This window comes from Asterias rubens, chromosome 2 (genome assembly GCF_902459465.1).
Source record: "Asterias rubens chromosome 2, eAstRub1.3, whole genome shotgun sequence".
In the NCBI taxonomy this organism is placed as follows: domain Eukaryota; kingdom Metazoa; phylum Echinodermata; class Asteroidea; order Forcipulatida; family Asteriidae; genus Asterias; species Asterias rubens.
Genome location: NC_047063.1, coordinates 7555365 through 7581796, shown reverse-complemented (window position 1 = coordinate 7581796; position 26432 = coordinate 7555365). Strand labels below are relative to the sequence as shown.

The 26432-nt window shown below is 38.3% G+C and overlaps 1 protein-coding gene across 1 annotated transcript in view; it reads left to right on the top strand.

The window, feature by feature from the left end:
- The window catches only part of LOC117307271 (voltage-dependent calcium channel subunit alpha-2/delta-3-like), a 120221-nt gene that overhangs the window by 32915 nt on the left and 60874 nt on the right, over positions 1-26432 (top strand). The window contains exons 4-7 of the mRNA XM_033791982.1: positions 12804-12863; positions 15192-15360; positions 18159-18290; positions 24124-24184. Of these exons, the coding sequence (XP_033647873.1) occupies positions 12804-12863; positions 15192-15360; positions 18159-18290; positions 24124-24184 (422 nt within the window). The remainder of the gene's footprint in view (positions 1-12803; positions 12864-15191; positions 15361-18158; positions 18291-24123; positions 24185-26432) is intronic.

Below are 26432 nucleotides of genomic sequence, written 5' to 3'. Positions count from 1 at the left end.
TGGTACCATCTGTCTAGAGTATAGAACCAGGATCAAGAAAAATCCATGGCTTTGTAATGGGTAGTGCAGCTAGGTACATAAGTAGCTGTAGGCTTGATTCTAGAAACCATTTGGGGAAGACATCTGGTTCACTGCTTCAATGGTCAGCATTTACACCAGGACCCAATTTCACTGCTTTCAAGCAGAAACAAACTGCTGGACGTTTTTCTGCTAAGCAGAAATGAGCAGGGCCCAATTTCATAGCGCTGCTTAGTGGTCGATTTTGTGCTTACTTTGCACAAACTTTGTGCTTACTTTGCACGTCACAATGACGTCACAATGCAAATCCACGGTAAACACGAAATATGGCCGCCCAATTTGTCTGCTAACCTATGAAATACGCTAAGGCTTAAGCAAATTTTTCTGCTACAGTAAGCATGCAAATTTGCTTAGTGTTAAGCAGCGCTATGAATTTGGGCCCAGGATGCAAGTCTCAAATTGTACTTGTGACAGGTTTTTTTTTAGTTTGGCTGGTTTGCATGATTTGGTTATCTTTAGCTGCTTTTTGTGCTTTAAGCACAATTCCATAGAGCTGCTTATGGAATTAATAAGTCCTGTGCTTAATTGCATGGAGCTGCTTAAAGGGAATGTACACGTTTGGTAATTACTCAAAACAAATAGTTACTTAAAAACTGACTTGGTAACGAGTAATGGGGAGCTGTTGATAAAAACATTGTGAGACGGCTCCCTCTGAAGTAGCATAGATTCTGAGAAAGATGTAATTTCTCACTCAATTATCAAAATACTTCTAGCTAGAAGTCTTTTATTCCTATCTGAAGGCACACAAATTCGTCCAACAAGGGTGTTTTTTCTTTCATCAGTTTCTCGCAACTTTGATGACCAATTGAGCCCAAATTTTCACAGGCTTGTTATTTGTATAAATGCTTACACATGTATGATGGGATACACCGAGTAAGAAGACTGGTCTTTGACAATTACCAATAGTGTCCAGTGTCTTGAAGCAGAAAGTATTCCTGAACAATTTTTTTGCCTAGCACAAATGAGCAAGATACCATCACAAATTGTACTTAGTAGTTTGGCTTATTTCTGGTAAGCGTTATTTTGTTATGCTTAGCTGCTTTTTGTGCTTTTAAGCAACTCTATGAAATTTGGCTGATTTGGGAAGATTGTTTTTTTCTAAGCCATACTGAGAGTAAGATAAAAAACCTCTGGTATAATGACTTGCTTAACATTTGAATTCTAATCTGGGGTTGAAAAAAAAAAAAAAATGATTGGAGTTGGCTATGAACCACTGAAATCCGGCCTTGATGAATGTGCCATCGCTCTTGTATGTTAATCCGCAGGTCATTGGTTCAAGTCCAACTATATAGTCAAATTTTCTTTGTATAAACCCAAACCAAGAAAGTTCTTATTGCCATAAATTTTAATAGTGGTTACCAAACAATTGGCATTATTCCACGATTAAAATGATTACTGCACACTCTCTTTAAAGCAGTGGTACTTTTGTTGACCTCTCACAAAATAATTTGTAAAAGAAAATGCTGTAATTGTTCAATTGGGTAAAATACCCAGACATTAAATTTGATAAAAAATCCGCCACTGTGGGCATTATAAGTGAAACCAGTATAAAGCAGGGATAACTTGGAATTGGCTACAATTCAATTAACTCCAGAGACACAAAGTTTTTATTTGATTACGAGATGAATATCCATGTATTATTAAATAAGGTTGTACCACAAACTTAATTACACACAGTGTTTTTAGGGGGTGGGTATTCTTTTTGTCAAGGAAGTATAACAATTTGTTTTTTTTATATGGCGCTGCATGGCATGGAAAATACATCTGACTTCATTATTGCACTTGGTGGTCTGCTGGAATAGTTGAGTCATTTGTCAAGAAACAATATACCAGTTTTGCTCAATTAAAGGGTTATGGTACTTTTTGTACGGCTCAAAACATAAACGTCCACCGATTCACATTAAATTTAAAGGGTTTAAAGATAATGTTGATAGGAAGCTTCCTTTAAAGTACCACTTGCTGAGGCGCATTATTATTATTATTATATATATTTTTTAAATGAGTAGAACAGTTTCACAAAAATATTTATCGTCTTAGTGAGACACAAGTTATGAAAGCATGTACAACAGATTTCTACGCCTGTCCTCAAAATATTTCTTTGTGATTTTCACTTTTTCTCTCTTGAAAAACTTACTCGATTAATGAAACTGAAACATTGACATATATGCGTCTTCATTCACAGTGAGTAGGGATTCATGTCATAACCAAACTATAGTCTCTACAAAATATATCAAAACCCTTTAGCACAAGATAGCGGCTTTTAATTTTGTCCCCATTTTCATTAGGACTCTATCTATTAAGAATATGATTGCATCACAAAAATTAATTTCACCTTGAAGCCCCTCTTTAAAGGTATCAAACCCTTTTAAGGGACATCTTTTTTTAGGGGGGGTAGGGGAAAACTCTCATTTGACTTAAAAAAAATTAACAACCATGAAGCAACGTTGGGGTATATTTTAATGAATTGAGCCTACTGTGCTCTCAGGATATTCTGAATCTATCTATATTGCTTACAAAATTAACATTTGAAGTTGACCTAAATCATGGCCAAAGTGCCCCTGGAGAGTTAGTCAATTGAGTCGTTTGTCATCGGATATGATGGAATGATTATGGTATCGTAGTTACTTTGAAACTGTTTGTTTCTTCCAGGCCCCTTCGGAAATTAGTATTTCCCAAAATCCATCTCACAGTTTAAAAGCTCCTTCTATAATTTCGCCTGAGGTTTGCTTGTAAACAAAAGAGTCGCCTAAACCATGCCGTAACATTTTCCTTTTGCGGTTTGTTAGGTTTATTCTCTTAGTTCTGATTCAAAAATAGGAAGAATTGCTTCGAGCGTTCTGTGTGTATCTGGAGTATGATCGATTCGCACTCAATCTGCTTGCGGTACATGAATATGTAAGAGCCTGGGGTCCCGGTTCCAGATTACAGAGACAGAAATTGGGTGGAAGCAATCATTGGTCTCTCTCCACTCTCTCTCTCTGTTACCTACGGGTTGGAGCTGTCTTGCACTAGTCTAAATTATCATCACTGGTAACTTGCATGGTAAATAGTCACAAAATGTGCTGTACAAATAAAATCATTGAACTATGTTTGACTTTTTTGTGTGTGTTTTTTTTGGTTAGTGTTTAAGTAAGCTGGTTTTGGAATGGCCCGATGTTGACTTTTATATATTTGCTGGTTATTTTTTCAAAACTTCCAGACCTTTCTTCCTCACATTTTTCATCACTCATTATTATAAATGTTTGCGCCAATTTTAAGAGCTGCAAATATTACTTATTTTTGATATTGGATAGAAACTGCACCTTTTTTTAAGGATGCCGCGTCCCACTGCTGCTTTTAACTTGTGCCTAATTTTGTGCACAAAGACACAAGAAAATCGTTTCCCCTTTCACTTTTTAAGGAAATGTAATGTCTTCCTCGACAATCTATGCTATTTCTCTGACATGGCTGCATGATATGACGATTGACTACATTCTTGAATAAACATTTTTTTTTTTAAAGCACTTGAGTGAAATACCCTGATGATGTAATGCATTTTAGCGACTATTATGTAGTTTCCGCGTCTTTTTCCCCTTACTCACCTAAGACAAGCACCGTTTTTAAGATGATTCGGTGTCTATTTAGTTGCTAATATTTGTGGTCAGTGATCTACATTGGTATATCATGATGTCCTGTTAAGGAAATTGTGTAAGTCGTTGAGGAAAACATGTAACTTCCATAAAGAGTGAAAAGAAACATGATTTCCTCATGTCTTTGTCCAAAAACTAGGCACATGTACACCTCAGCAATGGCGCGCGGTGCTCAAAACTGCGTGCGCGGTGCGCGCCTGAATTGGTGTATACCTTTAACCTCAAAATAGTATCAAAATTGCATGAAATCAGTCAGTGAAGAGTTAAGAGATGAATAAACACGTTTTTTAACAACCGGTTCTTGAGCTCGTAAAGCTTGGGTTTTTCGCTGCAAGTCTGGACTACAACAGTGATCCTTTTAACACTGAATACTCACAGAAGTGAATAAAAACATTTTAGTCTAAGATAATCAACGATCTGTTCTTGTAATTTTGGTGCTCCTGTAGGTCAGTTTTATTTTGTGGCGATTTGGCTGTAATAGGTCTGTACTAACAATCAAACTTGTTACACTGAATGCTTCGTTGAGTACATACCTAACACATTGATGTCAAGCGTATCTTTGTTTCCAACGTCATATCAAAGCGAAACTTAGAAAGTGACTTATGCATAGATATCCATAGTTCCCTGTGGCAAAGATTGATTTACTGATCTCTCCATGTCCTCATAGGACAAAAATACAGGATTCTAAACGGATTACAGGGCAAGACATGGTACTCAAACCTACCTATGTGTCGAGCTGCTGCGATTTTTATCCGAGCCCAGGCAAGATCATGATCTGTGAAGGAGTTGCGAGGAATGATTACAGTAATCATGTTGTTGCTTTTCTGTGGGAGGTTTCGGCTTTGATTGTGTCCCTATCGCCAGGAATTTCTCAAAGTGCCGAAGGGCAAGGGAATGTAGAAGTCTCTAGTAGAGTTTGAAAAAAATAAAGTACCTGCATCCCACATCCACTGAGGCAGGACGCCATGTTTCGGATATGGGACGCAGACGCACTATATTTTTCCTTATTCCTCGAGTGCGCGTGGGATAATTAATTTATCTTCAAGCGAACTTAAACAATTAGAGTGCAATCATGTTGTTGTTTTTCTGTGGGAAGTAATGGCTTTGATTGTGTCCCTATTGCCAGGAATACCTCTGATCATGAGTGTCCAAGGGCTTAAGGGAGTGTAGCTAATAGTATTCATTTAGGCTGAACACGGAGTTGGATATGTGACGCAGACACGCTACATATTCCAGGAATGCGCATGTGATAATTATTTTATCTTCAAGCAAACTTAAACAATTAGAGTGTTAATCATGTTTATCTCTGGGAGGGTGTGTCCCTATCGCCAGGAATACCTCAGAGTGCCAAAGGGCAAAGCAGTGGAATACTAGAAAAATACAGTGCTTCTGCATCCCACATCCAGTGAGGCCAAAATGCAGACTCGGACATTGGACGCAGATGCAGATATATTGTCTCTATACCTTGAGTGCGCGTGTGATAACAATTTTAAATTCAAGCAACCTTAAACCGTTAGAGCATGTAGTGTGCAGTTTAGGGGAGAGGATTGGGTTTAAGAATGGATTTAACCGTTAGCGTGTAGATTTGTTTTGCAATTAAACATTAAAGAATAAATTAAACCGTTTGAGTGTAGTTTTGTTTTGCAATAGAGTTAGGTCCGGGTTTTAAGAATGGATTTATGTTTTATGTGTTAAACATTTGCTAATACCTGAAAAGTGTACAGGTTAATGTCTTTGTTGTATCGTTGGAAATAAAGGTCAGCTTTAAAATTTACAAAATTTAATACAATTTACAACTTATAAAATTTACTAAACCATATTCAATGGGTGAAATTCATAAAACATAACACAATACAAGTTTATTTAAGAATCAACTGCCACAATACACGCTGTAGCTGCTATACGAGGTGCCCAGAAGTCCGCATTCTCGTGAAAGCTCATACGCTCTCTAAGTCAAGGTCAACTTTCACACTCTATTAACTCATTATGCTGAACCCAGTTTGCTAATTGGTCTTTTTTTTACACAGCCATAATTTGTGTGGCATGTTGCTTTGCATACATAGACAAGGGGCCTACGACCTCTACCAGGTAAATAAACAAAAATAATCACAAAATTTCGCCAAATGAAAGGATGGTGGTCGAAGGGAAATTAATGGACTATTATGACAGGCAAATAAAGACAAGTCAGGATATATTATCTCCTTAATAATTGTTTACCCCTTGCTTTTTCTGTGTGCTTTCTTAACCCCTCTCTCTCTTTTGTTTTCTCCACATATTTCCACTTCTTTTCTCGTAATTACCTGCTTATGTGTGTTGTGTTGTCATTTGAAAGGCAGTGGACACTATTGGTAATTACTCAAAATAATTATAAGCACAAAATATGATAGTATAAAACATTATGAGAAACGGCTCCCTCTGAAGTATCGTAGTTTTCGAGAAAGAAGTAATTTTCCACGAATTTGATTTTGAGACCTCAGATTTAGAATTTGAGGTCTTAAAATGAAGCATCTGAAAGCACACAACTTTGTTATCTCGCAACTTCGACCACCAATTGAGCCAAAATTTTCACAGATTTGTTATTTTATGCATATTTTGAGATACACCAAGTGAGAAGACTGTTCTTTGACAAATACCAATAGTGTCCAGTGTCTTTAACCTTTGAGAAGGACTCTACTAGGGTCACAATAAAACTAATAAATATTTTTTTGTGAATCAGCAAATAGAGAAGACTAAATTGAAACAAGGGGTGATTTGTCTACACATTGCTGCTTTAATAAGAAAGATAGGATTGTGTTGTTTGTGTGTTTTTTAAGTTCAAGATCTCAAAACTGTATCATTTGTGTTGTTCCGTAATAATTGAGTCAGTGCAATAAAACGGGTCAAAATAAAATTTGGGTCCAAGCCAACTTGTTCCATGAAAAAGGTGCCTTTTCCGCTAGCTCAACTCTTAATAGCAATTTTGTATTATGTGCTCAGTCTTTTCAAAAGTCAAATAGCTGGTTTACTTTTTCCCCGGTTCACTTTAAACAGCATTATATAAAGTTTACATACTACATCCACATATATTTCTAATTGTTTACAGCCCACAAGGTTCTGGAAACAAATTTAAATTAATATTAATAATTGTGGCCGTTTTTCAATTTCATATTTCATAATTGGTCACCGTTGACCGATTTTACATATACATATAAGCTTGAGTTGAAAGGAATGAGATTTTGCATACACCCTGATTTTAATATGACCCATTTGCAGAAATTGTTTTACAATAGGTTTTACAATATATATTTTTTAATTTCATAAGAGCAGACTGTTTTGTTTGCAATAACCGGACCAAGCCTGTCAGACCAATATTTGTTCTGTTGCCATTAACGCATTCATCTGCTTTCTAATCAAGGTTGAGATGTAGTCATTAAAGGCACTGGACACTATTGTTTATTACTCAAAATAAATGTTAGCATAAATTACTGGGTAACGAGCAATGGATAGTATTTTATTTATTTTATTTTAATTCTTCAGACAATACAATTAAAACGTACAGGCCGTCCAGGGAATGGCAAAAGTAAAAAAAATCTTTCATCAAAACAGATGTGCCCTCCCAGACCTAGCTCATAAAAAGGTAAACATTTATACACTACACACTCTAAAATTGGTGTGAAAATTAAAACATGACAAACAAAAGATGGCTAGTAAAAGCAATACACAAACGTATTAAAAACAGTATAAAACATTGTGAAAAATAACGTAAGTATAAACTATGAGGTTCTAGGGTTGAGATGATTTTTCACCCCATAACATTTGAATCAGAGAAACACTTCATGACTAATGATTCTCAGATTTCTTAGGGTTTGTCTCCGTTTGCAAATGCCGGAGGGGTGATCCTAGGGAAATTACAAGACTAATGTGGCGGTCAAATAAAGACAAACCAGGAAATATTGTCTCCTTATTCATTGTTAACCCATGCTTCGCAAATGCTGCGACCAGAGATGCCGTTGGTACCTGCTGTCACCTCTCCAAACATGTCCGATGGATTGGACATTCTTGAGCAATTACCATGACAGTTTTTTTTACTGTTTTCTCAGTAAGTAGACACTGTATTAAGCTGAAACTTTCACACATGACTTTCATTGTATCTTTTTTGTATAATTTCGTCTAAAGACCAAACGTTACATTGTTGGAAACTTATCTATGAGCCTTTAAGTATTTGTTGCCAAAACTGAGGGAGGCATTCTAAAATGACTCTACATAGCACTCTGTTTCATGTTATTCTAACAACTCAATATTTACAGAGTCAATACGAGATAGCATTTTGTTTTACCACTGTATATTCACCTCCCTACCGTGTACCCTTTTTCACTTATCTAAACATTCGACACGTTTGTTCTTCTCTCTTTCTCCTCGGGCCGTCGAACGTAGAAACGCCAACCCACCAAGCCATCGAAGGCAATGCCACCTTGCCCAGAGCGGGTACTCTATTGCCGAGCATGCGTGCCCAAAAAATGCATTTCGGATATGAAATTTGAGGGGCCGTATAAACTCGTAGAAATAGATCCCATGTATATGAATACTGGGACTGTGCTAGTTCCATCGATTGGGGCCCTGGGCTGGCATCGCATTTCCTAGACTCTGTGTCCATGTAGCGATGGTTAGACACACGTTGATGTATCCAATGACAGATAGCGTGTCGCACAGACACATTTTCCATCTGAAGCCAGAGAGATGAAGGCAGGGCCCTCCCATGCCAACGTTCACATGTACATCTCGGGGCATTTTTTGATATTAAACTACTCCTGTGTGGATCTTGTCAATAAAGCCCAGAACTATACCCCCTTGGCATGAATACAGACAAAATATGGGATGTTTTTATAACAACAGTCAACTCTGTGGATGTCTCGTCTTTTTGTGATTGTTTGTATTCTTGCAACTGTCTTCTTAGGAGACTTATAGACTCTATCAGAGTGAGAGTCTTTTGTGTATCTTAAAGGCAAAGCATGCCTTTTGGTTTTTGGAACCTTTCGGCTGTTTTAATCCAATATAATTGTATAGACAAATACAATGAAACTAAAATTTTATTTTAAAAGATGGTCGCAGTTTTTAGGTTTCGCCAAGGTATTGTGTAGGAACACATATACTGAGAAGCATAAATGCATTAAGGGTTCTGCTCCTATAATTTCTTTGGTAAAAGCTTATACTCCTGTGTGATCTCTCCGATCTTCCACCAAATGCAGGCTACTTGTTACTAAGAGTAGCAAGTCATGGGTCATTTTCCCATGCAGGACCCACACTCTGGAATGACTTACATGTACCTCTTCAAATCCGCAATATTTCTAATCTCAAGAATTTCAAGATTAAGTTGAAAACCACTTTGTTTAATCTCGCCTATGTGTAATTGTTCTATAATTGTCTTATTTTCCTTGCTGTGTGTGGGTTCCTCTCCTGTGCGCCTCGAGCACCTCATTTTGGTGGCTTTTGGCGCCCTATATAGTCTTTATTATTATTATTAACTTCAAATTTGGGGACATGAAACTAATATCTTAACCACATTTGAAGTAAATTGCTCTCAAAATGCTGTATACTATCGAAAGTTGCTGTAGTCTTCTAACCAAAAGTTTTTATTGCCATTAATTTTAAGATGTATACCTTCCCTTTAACCTGGCTGGCACATACACCCAGATACATGTACGACTGGACACTACTCGTGGTTGAAAACATCAGCCATCAGCTGTCAGCAAAAAGCTGAGGGCAATGCGAACTTGTTCCAGGCTTAACAAGTGTCAACAAAACTGGCAGAAACCTTGTCATGGACGTGAAGTAATTGAAGGATAAGAAGTTGTATGTGAAGTACCTATCACCTTAAGAAATATTAACTCTTTATGTATACCACACCTGACTGGGAGGCAGCTGTAAAAATATTGTTCTTTAAACATACCAAAACAGTCATCGATAGGGGCTGCTTTCTCAAAAAATAATGTGGAAGTGTGATGCCTACTTGATGAAATACTCAAAGGTTACATCAAGGCACGATACTTGAAAACGGGAGAATTTGAATCTAATAATGTTTTCTAATACCACTGGATAACTGTCAAGCTCAACTTTGATGTCATTCAATGATCATTTTTCAGAGCAAGCTAGTCGAAACGTTGAGAACCATTTATTAAGAACCACTCCGCAGTAGTGAAGTTAATAATATCCACTAACTACCCAGGTCAAAATTCCAGTTGAACCTAGTTAACTGGGGTCAACTGGTTCAACTGGAAAGTGACATATCAACCAACTGGTTTGGACTAGGTTTAACTGTGTTCAACTAGGTTGAAATTATAAACCAGTTGGTTTCTGTCCATTTTCCATATTAAACCAACTGGTTTTAACTGGGTTTAACTAGTTTATCAACTGGTTTCAACTAGTTCCAGTTTAACTAGGTTCAACTGGAATTTCGACCTGGGTAGGTAAAGTACAGCAGTCTCGGCTGGTTTGCTACCTTCTGCTCAGACAGTACTCAAAAAGCAGTACAGTTCTTTTCAGAACTGATAAAGTCTCCTGAATTCCTAAAATCTACTCCACGGTAGTTGAATATAAAGCAAGAATGTTCGTTAAAGAACAAAATCTACTTGGCAAGTAGACACACACATGGTGTTACTGCAAACCAAATATATAAAGCATATAAGGATTGAAGAAACTTGAAGACAACTGCACTGGGCCACAGTGTAGGATATGTAAATTGGGCCAATCCAGAGGGGCTGTCGTTCAGTACAGAATCGGAGAGAATAATTGACGAGAGCTTATTTTGATCGCTGACATTGTGTTCATTTTATAGCTCCATCCTTTGGGGGCTAAGGGGACAAGAAACTGAGTGGGAATAGAATATGTGATTTAAATAAACAAAAGGATGTTGTTCAATCAGGGTTTTGTAAGAAAGATTCTTTGAGGAAAGGTTTGGGACCCATAGGGACCCATGTGTGAGATCTTGTTAGAAGCAAGAATTTTAGCTTTAAAACAGAATCTTGTGTCATACAAGAATATATCTGAAGATGCTCCCTGGGTTCAGCCAAGCCAAGATCCTGATAATAAACCCGCTATTTTAATTTCCCCTCCTAATTGCCTAGGGAAATGTCACTGATAAGGGAATATTATAGGGGGGCTTTTCCTGGTAGCGTTTTGATATTATTGGTCACGTACCGCAGACCATTATTAAAAATGGTGAGGGCCAATGAAATGGCCTCCGGAGGAAGGTGCGGGACTTGGGTCTGATCAATTTAAGCAGATAAAATAGACGTGAAGTATCGTCTTTCAATGTGTTACTCTTTTTTCTTTTTACGCAAAAGAAAATTGATTGACATGGAAATTTATAGGCTTTGTAAGCAAGAGGTTTGTCATATTTGAACGAAAATTCGCTTTGATGTGGGAGGTTACTCTAGGATGTAATAAGCTACGGTTTTTCTGATAAAACTTCACCGTCGTCTAGAACACTGAGTCTTGAGTGGCGTTGGATAAGATACAATAACGAACGTTAGCTGCAGACTTTATTAATTTTTGTCATTGTGAACAGAAGCCCCTCCAGTCCCAAAAAGTCTCAACCATGATAGTTGAAGTAGAATGCTCTACAGAAGAGAAAACTCACGGTCCTAGATATTCCGCTTAGTGTTTGTGAACATGTCGCCTTAATAGTCAAGGTATATATTAGCTGAGGATTGCCTTAGCACCATGTTTGAATCTCTTTCGAGTAGTGTTGGATCTGAAACTATGTGGGGTGTCGTGGCCAATAAGAGCACCAAACTCAAGCTCTGGTGTTTCTGTTCAGCAGAGTGTGGGTTTGAATCCTGGTCGTGGCACTTGTGTCCTTGAGCAAGACACTTAACCATAAGCTTCTCTCCATCCAGAGGGGTAAAATGGGTACCTCGTGAGGGCAGAGATGGTTTATGTGACTGATTAGCTTGGAGCAGAAACTCACAGCACAGGCTGTATACTCCCCAGGGAAGTTAACTGAGAGGGTTAAAGGAATGATTTAAGGCCCAGTGACCAGGGGTAATAATGATGAATAATGATGAAGGGCCATGAGCGTCTTAGCGCGACGGACCTGAGGGCACTGTATAAGAAGCCATACTGTAATTGTTTAACTTTGACAGATGTTTGGATACACCAAGTGAGTACTGCATGGGCTTTGACAATTACCAAATGTGTCCAGTGCCTTTAAGAGAACGTTGACAGTTAAACTTATTGAAGTTTATATCCACATATAACTCTTAGTCGTGTCCTTGCATATGAGGGTCTCGTCATATAAATCAGTCTTATCATGTTGGTATCCATGTCACTGGTGTCACATTGAGCCTAATGGCATGTAGTCATATATACAGCTAGATTTGTATGCAGGCAACGCTGGGTTGAGTTACAAATTGTATCTTACATGTAAAATGTGATTGTGATTGATTTGAATGAGAATTCGCTTGCTCGGAGGCGTGTTGGCGCAGAGGTTTATGTTTCGATGAAGAGAACTGCACTCTATGCATTGATCATTCTATTTGGGGTTGCAGTTCCCACTCTTCGTGTCTGTCTCCGCATTTCAAGAGACAATTTTGTGGTCGCTTTTTTTTCCTCTCTGAAGTCGAATTTTGAAAGGGTTCTTCACCCAAGGAATTTGGTACCTGCGAGGGTACAGGTTGATATTGTGTATGAAAAAGCCTTTGGAGGCTTCAGTTACTCAGGCCTTGTCCGAATTAGGTGCTACAGCTACGGCTACGGCTAGATTTCCGCGTCAACACGTGTTGAGGTATAGGACGTCCTTAGCAACACCATTAGCAACAGCCGTAGCCATAGCCGTAGCCGCCAATTCGGATTCGGACTCAGGTTGTATACCCCCCAAGGAGCTGAGAAAGATTAAAGGAATGTTATATGACCCAAATGACCAGGGCGCTATTATAAGTTATCGCTCAAGCGCGAGTGGAATAAGTTTTTAGAGGAGTGATTACCAATGGTATACCTTCCCTTCAAAGTGATAAAACTTGACTTTTAGAATCATCCATCGCTGATGGGTTACAAATCTGTAATTGTTACTTTTTACTAAGTTTTACTATGTTTTTTTTTCCTTTTCTTTTTGCCTTTCAGAATCTCAGGAATAAAGTTGAAGATGCTCATGAAAATCACGATTATAACGAATCTACGGAGGTAACTTGAGATTTGATTTCCTATCTAGTTTTTTGTTTTGTGTAGAAAAGTTTCTTTCCAGTCATCAAACTAGTCAAAGGAATCGCCAGTAAAGGAGCAATAGTGTGCTTATGATTTATAATGAAACCAAAGATGCCACAAACGTCCACAGATTTACATTAAACTTACACGGTTTAAAGATAATGATGGTAGAAAGCTTCCCTTTAATATTACTTGCTGAGGTGCTGTACTTTATGAGAAATTAGTAAAACAATTTCACAAAAATAATTTTCATCTTTAAGTAAGGCGAAAACTACTTTTGCATGTACAGCGGATTTACGCGACTCTTCTGAAAACATTGCTCTGTGATTTTCACCTTCTTTTCTTAACAACTTGACAACTTATGGAGCTGAAACTTCTACAGTTAAATTATACAACATTTTCTTCATTCACAGTGAGTATGGATTCATGTCATAGCCAACAACTTTGTCCCCACTTTTATTACGACTCTGTCTATTGGACTATGAGTGCATCACAAAACTGAATTTGACCATGGAGCCCCTTTTTAAGGGTATCTTGGATTAAACTGAAAAATCTTTAGAAAATCAGGACTCAAAGTTCATGATGGAGTAATATCAATGTCTGTCATTGCCAGATGTCGATGGATTCAAGATGTTGCTGAAGACTGGCGCCTTCCATTGTGTGCATTAGAGCATCTTTAGAATGCTCTCTATCCCTATTCACTTTGTCAGCCAATAATCTTGATTCTCTTGGAGCCCAAAAAATGTCTGGGACTGAAATATGGCGTAGGGTTACTTCATATCTATGGTTAAAGGGACACGTTGCCTTAGACCGGGCGAGTTGGTCTATGAAAAGCGTTTGTAACTGTTTTTTTATGAAATGAATTGGTTAGAAAGATGTTTTAATGATCCACACAAATATGCCTCGAAATTGTACAGTTTTCCTTAAACATTGTGAACTAAAAACATGCAGGCAACATTTTGAGGAGTCAAATTGTTTTCTCCAACCGTGTTGATTCGCAAAGTTAAACCATGCAATATTTCAAAAACCATGGTACCAGTCACATATTGTACATGTGACACCCCAGGTCAAAATTCCAGTTGAACCTAGTTAACTGGGGTCAACTGGTTCAACTAGTGATCAAACTCGTCCATTTTCCATATTAACCAACTGGTTTGGACTAGGTTTAACTGTGTTCAACTAGGTTGAAATTATAAACCAGTTGGTCTCTGTCCATTTTCCATATTAAACCAACTGGTTTTAACTGTGTTTAACTAGTTTATCAACTGGTTTCAACTAGTTCCAGTTAAACCCAGTTTAACAAGGTTCAACTGGAATTTCGACCTGGGACCCTACTTTGGCTGGTCACCCTATCCCTTTAAAGAAGACCATGAATCATGGAAAGTGCCTTGGGACTGTAGCAGTTTCCGGCAAGACACAATTCATGCAACGAGGACTCTAGGCGATGGCATTTCCAGGTTAACAAAAGGCAGAAAAATCCAGACAAATATTCAAGGAGCGCTTTGACTCGGAGATTTTAAAATCTCTTAGTAGAATTTTTTATCTCAGAGTGTTATTCATAAAAAGGTGCTCAGCAGAATTGATCTACCAGTCAAAATGCCGGTGTACATTATTCAGGGAAAAACCGAGTGGGACGAGGTCTTGAACATTCGGTCATGGCCAAGGGGTTCGTGGCCGTCAGGTCAAGGGCCTTAATCACACGGCCACGGCCCTGCAAGGTTATTGCACGACCTCCACCCTGTCGGTTCAAGACTGTTGCCACTCTTTTATTCCTTTCATAAATGCACTTTTTGTCAACAATTCTGTAAATCTGTAAATTTCATTTTAAAAGGTTGTCCTGTTTTTGAGATATTGCCAAAAATCCGGAGCGATTATGTCCACGCAGGAAGAATACTCTGTTAGTGGAATACACAATCTGGGAAAGGTTTCTGTCAGTCACGCTTCTCATATTCAAATGTTGAGGTGTAAAAACTGATACACTTTTCCATAACCACATTACTTATATGTGGTATGATTCTGAAAATGCTCTATCAAAAGCTTCTGCAGTCCTGTATGAAAGGGCAAGGGCACCAAGGCATTTTGTCCTTGGTAGGGCACCAAGTGAGAAAATTGTAAACTTCTGTTCTGCTGGAGCATTTCAAGGGCACCAATGACCAGGGGGGCAAGGAGGCAGTCGCCTTTGTTGCCTCCATGAAGTATCAGGTCTGCTGCTTTACTTCTAACAAATTCAGTTTTGTGTTGCCATTATTTTAAAGAGTGAAACCTTCCCTTAATGTCCTTCATCTTTTCCCTTGATTTCATGACCAGTTTGAGTACTTCAATTCCAATCTGATTAATACGGAAACTACGGGTAGAGACGACAGAGATGCACAACTAAGAAAACGATTTCATCTGGACCCCAACGTTCACTTCAATAACATTTCAGTTAACATCAATCAGAGTACTGTGCAGGTCCCAGCAAATGTTTATAACTTTGGTAAGTGTGTGATAATTTCCCTCTCCCTCTTAATAATACAAGTAATAATAATAATAATAACAATAACCTGTTTTTGTAATAATAATAACCAGTTTTTATAGAGCACTTTTCACACCCGAAGGGCGTCTCAAAGCGCTTCCAACATTATTACCCCTGGGGTGGATTTCACAAAGAGTTAGGACTAGTCTTATCTCGAGTTACGACCAGTTACTCGTCCTAACTTAGGACTATCCATGCAATTTGTATATCTTCTAGGACTAGTCCTAGTCCTAACTCTTTGTGAAATCGACCCCTGGTCACTGGGCCTTAATTCATTCCTTAAACCATCTCAGCTCCCTGGGGAAATATGCCTACTCAGCTAAATCAATCACAAGAACCATCTCTACCCTCAAAGGTAAATTTCAATGGAAACTTTGTACAAAACACAACCAACAAGCAAATGAAAGTAGCGTCACCTAACTAGAGAATAGAGTGAACAAAGTGCTTCTTAATGCAGATGAGTTTTTAAACTGTTCTCAACACTCCGGTAACTTGGAAAACAATGCAGTACAGACAGACAGACAGACAGACAGAAATGGCTGTCCTTTTTTTCATAATACAGATTTCTATTATAAATTAACAGATATTCTTTTGCTAATAAAATCTAGTAGAGCAAGTGTTTAGTACTGTACTTTTTTTTAGAATGTCATTTGGAATGTGATGAGGGAATCAATGTGTGGTGAAGAGGTTTAATCCCAACGAGGCCTGGTTCTCGATAATTTTACCGAGACGAAGTCGAGGTAAATTATAAAGAACCAGGCCTCACTTTGATTCCCATTCATAAATACCTTTTCGGTCAAAAACATCATCACTTTTTGGTAAAAAAAGTAAAATAAATGCAAAAATTTTAATTGTTAAATGATTTCTTTCAACGCAACACCCCTCCAGCTATGAAATGGTAAAGCCCTCCGCCGCCCTCAGGGAATGCTGTCGTGTCTCGCGTATCGCGTGATCTGGCACAACTGTTTCAGCCGTTGCTCTCGACCAATAGGAATGAAGAAACTTCCTTGTAAGAACAGGTGCAAGGTCGCGTGTCACGCTCACGAATTAACACTTTTTACCGGTCATATACAAAGGTATAAACACACCCACGTGACGCGCTCTCCACCAATAGGAATAGCGAAACTGTCTGAGGTATTTATGAATGTAGGATTAATGTGTCTGATATGGTGCATAAACTATTATGTCTATGGTATGAAATGTTTATTAACCATTTAAAAAATATCATGATTTAATAAGCAATTCAACTGAAGGACATTAGTCAACCCGCATCGGATTAAAAACAAATCATGTGTTTAATCCAAGTCATACCAGCATATGTCTCAATGACACAAAATAAATGTATTGCCTTTGCATGTTTTCAAGGCCTGGTTAAGGGTTATTGTGTCTGCAGTAAAAATGTGTTTGAGTTGTTGGATCCCCGATGCAAATTTAACATCTATTAAAGCTTATGATTCGGACTGCCTCTAGCTACCAACCAATCTCTGTGGTCTAATTGGTTAGACACTGCTCTAGATTTGCAAAGGTCATGGGTTCGAATCCCATCCAAGTAACTTGCCTGCGATTTTTGTTCGGAGAGCCCAGGGAAAGAACTGAGTATACAGTGCCCAAACACATCAGTGTAAAACCAGTATTGGAAACACTGAATGCTGATCTTGTACATTGGGACTAGAGTAGACTTGTGGAAAAGTCTTTATTGTCATGATAGTGTAATACAGTATAAAGCTCACCGCGATCACAGACTGATCTCGCGAGATCACTGATCTCGCCCACAGCTGCTGGCCCTGGACGACTACCCCCCATGAGACCATACGCCTCTCTTAATATTCATGCATGACGTCACCATTCTAACCCAAAACCAGGCCATCGGCACAGCCACTGCAACTAGGATCAAGTGGCTGGTACTGGTGGTGGCGTGACGTGAGCTGATGGCCTCATTTTGGATTAAAATTGTGATGTCATGCATGAATATTAAGAGATGCTTATAGTCGCAAGAGCAGTTAGTCTTGCTGGGGCCTGCATTCCGCGAGAACATTGCCAGTGTCCACATAGAGAGTTGTAACGCTCTTATTGCCACAAACATTTAACGACTTGTCTGCAAGTCTATGACTATAGATGCGGTGGAGTAATGGGCTGTGGGTACAAAAGAAGTGAACAAAACAAATTATGGTCAGAAATTAAATAAAGCATCTCTTAAGGTCATTTAAAACAAATAGTTTGACAGTAAATTGTGACAATGCTATTACTGGGTCAAAATGATTGACAATTTTCAAAACTTAAAAGCTTTAAATTCTAGGACTACTTCAAATTGGATTACATAAACAACTTACATAGAAAAAGACAATAATAGTATTTTTTGGCTTTAAACTACAGTAAAATGATTGACACAAATTTCATAAAGAAAGAGGATGATTGTTTATTTTTTATTTTTTTAATTAATTTGTGTTATTTCTGGTTTGTAGTAAGTCGGTTAACATGTCATAAACCCATAAAAGCAAAAGTGGCTCAAAATGTTTGAACTTGAATCTTTTCACAGGATCGTTGACATACTTTGATGAAGAGTTAGTCTCTTCAACACTTAACTAATATCTTCTATCCTTAAAGGGGGGGGTGTACATTTTGTGAGTAGGAACTCTTGTAATTGCAAAAAACTTGATCTATAAAAGGTACCAAAACCCTTTAAAGCAATCGAGCAGTTCCAAAAACCAAAGGTATACTTTGCCTGAAATAAGATTTCTTATGTTCCTCTTTTCTTGAAGGTCCTGATGTCTTAAACGGCGTTGAAGAGACAGAGTTTCTTGACGATGTGTTTCAGCAGAACTACGAAGCTGATCCAACATTAACCTGGCAATACTTTGGTCATAATACTGGATTCTTCAGAAATTATCCTGGTAAGTCCTCATTGATTACAAATCTATGGTCGGTGGACCATCTATCTACCTAGCTAGTAAACAATGGTTGCGCAGAAGCGTGTCAAATAAAAGTAAGGAAAAACAATGAAAGCAAACAGTGTAAACCTTTTTTGATTGCTGTATAATGCTGTTTTGCCATGGCCTATGCAATTCATGCGTGTCAGAGGTCACATGATCATGACTGTGCAGCGAACCGGATGTGGTATTTCACTTGCCGGTTTAATCGGAAAGATTAATTGGGGACTTTTAGGCTTGGTTAGTTTGACCAGGTTGGGGTGTCGTGGCCGAGCGGTTAAGAGCACCGAATTCAAGCTCTGCTGATTCTGTTCAGCAGAGTGTGGGTTTGAATCCCGGTCGTGACACTTGTGTCCCTGAGCAAGACACTTAACTATTATTGCTTCTCTCCACCCAGGGGTAAATGGGGACCTGTGAGGTTCAGAGATGGTTATTGTGATTGATTTAGCCGAGTAGCGAATTTGTTGCACGAGGCTGTACATGTATACTCCCAGGGAGCTGAGATGGTTTAAGGAGTGAATTAAGGCCCAGTGACCAGGGGTAATAATTTGAAGCGCTTTGAGACACCCATTCGGGAGTGAAAAAGCGCTATATAAACTTAAATATTTATTTTACCTGGGCAGAAAATGGCCATGCAGTTTAAACTATTAAGTTTGTATTAAGTTTCCTATGTTAAATTTACCTGGGGTGGATTTTACAAAAAGGTTGTACATGTGATTATAGTCCTATTTTGACTTAGGACAGGAACTAGCCTTAAATCCTGGGCTGTTTGCATTGGACTGAAAATAATGGTCAAATTATCCAATTGCTGGTTTAGTTAACCCCTAAAAAGTCCAATGTGAACGCGGCTTTAGACACAAATAACCTAAAATCAAGCACAAAACTCAGAAATCATGGAGAAATATTGATCAGCTATCTATTGCATTCAAGCTTCTCTTATTTCTCAAGAAGGAGTCAGTTGGTCTGGGGGGATTTTGTTTCATCTCACTTGAAAGGTCTAAAGTTGCATCAATATTCTACACACCTTTATTTGTAGATTGATTAGTACGCTGTGACAATCCACGGGTCAGGTTGTGAGACCCAACTCTCGAGGGATCCAGAGAACCTGTTAAGGTGAATGGATTACTGTCAAAAGTCTCTACCTGGAATGACTTCAGTCAATTTACACTGGCGAGTCAGTGGTAACACATTTCACACAACTGTAAACTACAGGGAGCGTGATCTTAAGATCATCTGCCCTTACAGGGTTATTAGGCAGCGTTGTGTTGTAGAAAGGACGAAAGTGAGTGCAGGATGGACTGCTGGGGATTTTTGGAGTAATTGCCACAGGTATACCCTCCCCGGCTTGCAAAGGCACTGGACACCTTTGGTAATTGTCGAAGACCAGTGTTATCACTTGTATCCCAACATATGCATATATAACAAAGCTGTGACTCAATTGGTCATCGAAGTTGCAAAAGAATAATATAGAGAGGTTTCGCGAATACGAATACAGATACAGATATCGTAACCAGACTCGTTCGCGTCAAGCGTGTTTTGTAGTTTTGTTTCGCAAAATTCTAACAAATAGCCTAATAAGACAATAGTCATTTGATTTGATTTTCAGAAAATTTTACACATTTTGGTGCAAGTAAGGCCAAGGAGCAGAGGTAGTCCAGCTTATTGTCACTATTTATGGGGCTATACTACGCCAAGACTGCATTAAAGGCAGTGGACACTATTGGTAGTTACTCAAAATAATTATTAGCATAAAACCTTACTTGGTAACGAGTAATGGGGAGAGGTTGATAGTATAAAACATTGTGAGTTACGGCTCCCTCTGAAGTGACGTAGTTTTCGAGAAAGAAGTAATTTTCCGCGAATTTGATTTTGAGACCTCAGATGTAAAATTTGATGTCTCGAAATCAAGCATCTGAAAGCACACAACTTCGTGTGACAAGGTGTTATTTTTCTTTCATTATTATCTCGCAACTAAGACAACCAATTGATCTCAAATTTTTACAGGTTTGTTATTTTATGCATATGTTGAGATACACCGAGAAAGAACACTAGTCTTTGACAATTACCAATAGTGTCCGGGGTCTTTGAGGCCGAGTCACACTGCAGAGATAACGAAAACGATAAAAGTCACGACGCAAAGAGAATGATTCTATTGGTTGGATAGCTCCACGCAGAATACGCACATGCTCACTTAACCAATAGAATGCATTCTCGTTGCGTCATGATAGTTATTGTTTTTGTTTTCACTGCAGTGTGACTCTGCCTAGTTATGCAGAGCTAGTGCCTTTAAGCAGCATCGTATTGTACAAGAGACCTGAGCGATTGCGGGAAGAGACTTCTGGGAGTTTCCTTAAGCTGGAATGATCAATGTTGCTCTCTAAATAAATCTTTGAAATAAGACCTGGACTAAGTCAACATTTCTGTCAGTAAGTGCTGCAATCTATTACAATTGTCAATTGGGACAATGTTGACTGTTGTCGTGAAGGAGTCATGGTTAAGTGGAAGGGAAGTGGACAAGCTGTTTGCTTTGGTTCAGGTTTTTTTTTCTGCAACTGCTGTGTGTAAATCAATGAAAGAGACAGAAATTTAATCTACATGTAGGCTAGCTGTCAATTGGTAGTTTGTTGACCGTTGCTATGAACTGATGCGTTGGCGAGTTATCAGGCATTGGTTTGATTTCCCTAATTTCTCCCCTACGCTACGAATATTTCCATGGAAGACGAATAATCCCTAATGGGAATACACAATCTGAGAAGTGTACTCACAGTAACACTTCTTATATGTAGATTCTAATTCTTGGGCATAAAAACTGATATTTTATTTTACATAACCGCATTGCTTCAAAACAAAGGAAAACAAGTTGTTTCTCAAAATGCTTTGTACTATCAAAAGCTTCTGTAGGCTTCTAGCCAAAAGTTGTTAAGAGTGACTACCAAACATAGATAGGGAAGTTATGCCTTTGGTAATTACTCAAAAAAATGATGGCCATTAAAACTTACTTGGTATAGGGCACTGATGGATAGCTGTTGATTTTACAAAACAATGTCAGAAATGACACTCTTTAAAGTAATGTAGTTTTAGATTTGAATCTGAGAAAGGCTCCAGGCATGAAGCCTTTCAGTCATCAAATGAAAGCAAACAATTCTCTGCATGGAGGGTGGTTTTTCTTCTATTATTTTTTAGAAACTTGGTTACCAACTGAGCCCAACAACTTTTCACAGGTTTGTTATTTTAAGCTTTTGTCGGGACACACAACTTGAGAATACTTTGACAATTACCAAAAGTATACCTTGCCTTTAAAACATCACCCCAAGGACGTCAAGTGGCGTGTGATGGTCAGATGGTTCACACCCACGCTCTCTGACTCAGGAAGTCTTGATCGCTCAAGTAGAGGTACCGTCAAGGTACCGTCCACTCACGATGAGAGTACAAGGGTCACGGTGCTCACCTGTGTCTTCAACTTTCAATCTATATGGAGACTGAGATCTTGATAAGTTACTCGAGTCGTTCCTCTTTATTGAATTCCTTGCAATAGCAAATGACAAGATGGGTGAGAAGACACTCTGACTTTGTAATGACTACGCTTGGCTCTCAACAACGCAATATGTCAAAATAGTAATGGATTCCTTAAAGGGTTTGGGTACTTTTTTGTATGACATAAAACACAAACAGCACAGATTTACATGAAACTTGCACGGTTTAAAGATTTCTGAGTTGCTTTAGTTTTTGAGAAATTAGCAAAACAGTTTCACAGTCATAATGATTGTCTTGGTGAGACAAATTAGGGTTAGCACTTCTACTCAACATTTTGTCCATATTATTGCAAAATGAACGTACACATAATAATTATAAAGATGGTCTATTGAAAAAAAAGGTATAAAGAACTGCTAGAAGAAGAATTAAAGGAGACACAATGAGAAAAAGGGGCAACAAGAAAGGCTGATTACGAACAAAGTGCAAAAAATACCATCATTACCAGTTCAAAGCTACGTATACCAGCACATTACTGGTAGAGGCTGCTTCCCATGGTAATTGTTTTGAAAATTGTTATAGCATTGTTTAACTGACCACTCAAGCGTCAAGCGTGAAGCACTTATGCTGTATTTGTATAGAAATGGTAAGGAAAGGTTGTATAGGTGTGTGGGTGTCTGGTTCGTCGATTAGATTAACGTGCCTGAAGAGGCTGGAATGTTAATTGTTTAATTATGTTTGGCCGTACAAAAGAACACTTGTTTTATTTATTTTATTCCCAGTTGGTTTACTTATAATACTAATTACAACATTTATATAGCACTTAATGTGTATTTTTCTAAGTGCTGTAACCAGACTATTCACATTGACAGGATCGCCATCATGGTGCGTGGTCTCGGGAAAAGCTGGAAATGAGCGGTGGAAAAAGAGCAAAGGTGTCACGTAGCTGATGATAGTGAAATAAAACTAAGAGATTTTGGAGTTATACCGGTGCCAAATTATGAACAACTTAGTTTGTACAAAAGAAGAAGAATTTTGAAATGGTTACGCAGGTGAATTGAAAGCCAATATTAAAGAGAATGTGGTCACATTTTCGTTGAAGACAGCTGATGAGTTACATAATGCACAGATAGCCATACATTTGTTGGCAATCAATAAATATCAGTGTAAAAGGGTTTGAGCGCGTTCGCCTACGTACAAACCTTGAGCGTCGCATCAAATTTGACCCTTTGCGAAACGGAGGCATTTTCTATCATGCATAGTAAATCATAATGCCAATTGTCTTGCTTCAAGTGACACAATTAAACCAAAAAAATTACCCATTCTTTTTTGCTGTTGTCATATGCAGACAAGCGTTAAAAAGCTGCTACGGTTCATGTGCAGTTAACATGCGTAATGGTACCCCATTGTAATCATTGGTGTGCATTTTAATTACGTTCTGAAGTCAGACAGCCACAAGGACATTTGTTACACATATAATTTGTTTCCAATGGCTGGGTTTCTGCACATTGTAGGGCTTCAGTCAATGGTAAAAGTAGGAATTCATCCAGCACATTGTTTTATACGTGGGTGACTGGGCCCAATTTCATAGAGCTGCTTATGTGAACAAAAAGTAGTGAAGAACAACAAAATTATGCTAAGATTACCAATTCAATTCAATGCAATTAATCTTTATTAGATCCCAAACTGGGTAATTCAAATGCTCGTACCAGCCAACTACCATGTCATCACGTGTCCAAGTTGTGGTATTTGAGGTATCCTGCTGATCGACAGATGACGATCAAAGCACACTGATCGCAACATCGAGTTGTAATTTACGGTTCTTTTCAAAACCACCGCAACTCAACTAGAGATTAGCATTACATGGCGTTACCGCAAACCTTTACTATATTGTATTTCTACTGTGCAAGGTTTCAAATCTTACTTATCACCGTAAGAAGTCAATGCTTTTCAGCCTTTAGCTTTATTGGCGTTTTATGAACAAGTTGTGGAGCACAGCTCCAAGCCATGTAAACCTCATGAGATTCCATTATTGTTCAGTCACAAGTGTTAAAATCTCACAGCCCTTCAATTGCATCTGACAGGTTCAACTACTAAAAAGAAATTACAACACCAACACTTAGGTGCAATGTAATGAAAGCATGTAAATGACATCTAAGTACTGAACTGGTTCTGACAATCCTATGAAAGGTGTTTTGAGATTTGTAAAGGTTCTACCTTTTTCGAAGGAAATTTGTGTAATTTTAGAGCCTGAAGCTTAAAATTCTTATTGTTCAAAACTCAAAGTCTGAAGCTTACATGTATATTCTTATTTTTGATTGTACAGGAATTCAATGGGAGAAGGACTCACAAGGTCTGGATTTATACGACTGCCGAAAGCGCGGATGGTAAGTCAGTTTCAATTATATCTCAAACCACCTGGGTCTAAAGGGGACACAGCATTTGTTGATGCCTCTGATTTTTTTACTTTCCTGATTTGGGGTTGAACAATTGGGGATTCGAACCAATGACCTCCCGATTACTGTGCCGGTTCCCTAGGGAAGTCTGTTTCCTTTGTGGTATTTTATATATTTTTCTGTACGATTGTCAATCCATAATGGTTGACAAAGACTTTTAAGGTAGTCATAGGCCTAATGGTTTTTAAGTATGCCCATATCAGCCTCTTGCTGTCATTATTACAGTTCCAAATGAAGAACGCCATTTTATTGAAATACAACTGTATTCCTGTCCAATATTCCTATTTTGAATATAAGCCCAGCCTTTTAAATATTGGTTCTGACAATGAATTACCATTAGTGCGTAAAAGGCATATCATGTTCACTGCTCACAAGACCCTGTAGGAACATATTGTAAACATAAAAAGCGAGGTATACTTTTGGCAATTGTCAAAGATGTCCCCCAGTGTATCATAACAGTGCACAAAATGACAAACCTATAAAAATGTTTGACTCAATTGGTCATTGAAGTTGCAAGAAAATAATGAAAGAAGAAAAAACACCCTTGTTGTGTAGAATTGTGTGCTTTCAAATGAAAGGCTTTATGCCTTTTACACTGGTTCCTTTATGCCATGAACCAGAGTTTTATTGTAGATTCAAAACATTTATGAGTTTAAAAACTGAACTTTTTTTTGCCGCAACTCAATTTATACTTGAGGCTTCCAATTTTTACCAAGTGCTATGCGTAATGGCCTATTACGGCAAAAGGGGTGTACCCAACAAAATGTTTTTTTATTTATAAAAACACGACCCATAGAGGGTCTTCAGGTTTCAGATTCCAATCTTGTCATGAGTCAAACCTAATTTAGATATAAGAGATGTTAAATTTGCATCGGGATAAAGTATATAATTTTTTAAATTTTTTTTCCCCCATACATCGATGTGTGTTAGCACTGTATACTCAGTACTTTCCCGAGTCCTGTGAAAAAAAATCACAGGCATGTTACTCGGGTGGGATTCAAACCCACGACCCTCGCAATTTAGATGTTATGTTAAGTTCGCCTGTCTAAAACCAAAGTTTATTTGGGTCGGACCTGGAGTCACTCCTCTGAATCTATTCGGTTGGCGCGACTCTATATTGGACCTGTCTGCACCAGGTGTAACATGCTCGTTACTGAATTGATTATATAAGCCTTTGGACATTAGCTAATTAGTACTGTTTTTGTTTAACCTTCGACAAAGATTCTGCAAGGGTCGAAGCTTTAGGCCATTAACTTTTTTTTTTAATGTACCAGAGAGGTCCTTTTAGTTGGTGAGCAGGTTGCAGCTAGTTTTTAATTAGTACTTCATGACAAAACCAATGCTCCGGCCTATAATAAGCCTTATTATTTCTCTGATTATGTGTTCCTTTTTTAGCATGCTTGGAAATGGCAGAGCCTGGGATTTAAAATCAACCTTTTTAGAAATAATGCTTAAGCCGCGGCAGAGCGCAGATTTTATCGAGGGGGTTGGGGTAGGAGGCATTGTTTTTTTTTTAGGGTACTATATGTATTTGATTTTGTGGCAGGGGATGGGCAAGCAGCTAAGGGCACCGGACTCAACCGCTGGCGTTTCTGATCACCAGAGTTTAGGTTGGAAGCCCTGTCTTAGCACTCGTACTTTACCATAATTTGCTTTGTCCTCTGGATTGGACGTTAGGTCATTAGGACGTTAAGCCGTAAGTCCCCTTTTCCAGGTTGGTAGTGCGGGTAAAAGAACCCAGAACGCTTATCGTTGAAGAGTTGGGAATTAACCCCAGTGTTTCTGGTTTGCATACATATAGCGAGCACCTTTGTTTACAGGTTTCCTCAGTCTGGCGAGCTACAGTGGTTAAGTTCACTTACTAGGCATTCTTGGTCTCATTACTTTTTTTTTTGGGGGGGGGAGGGTGGGTTTCTCCCGACTATGCCACTGTTCTCAATATTGTACCAAAAAGCAAGCTTCCAGATATTGATGGTTTTAAAATGTAAATCATGGTTACCAATGCTTTCTCAGCGTCGTAGGAAGCCATGTGGCCGTAACAATATTTTAGGTTTTTTAAAAGTTTTTATTTTAGGTTGCTATTTTTTTCCTTGGGATTTTGGGGTTTATTTATTTTTCCTTCCTCGCCACAGTACGTCTGTAGCATTTGTTTGCCCGGTATCAAAATTGGATCAAGTGA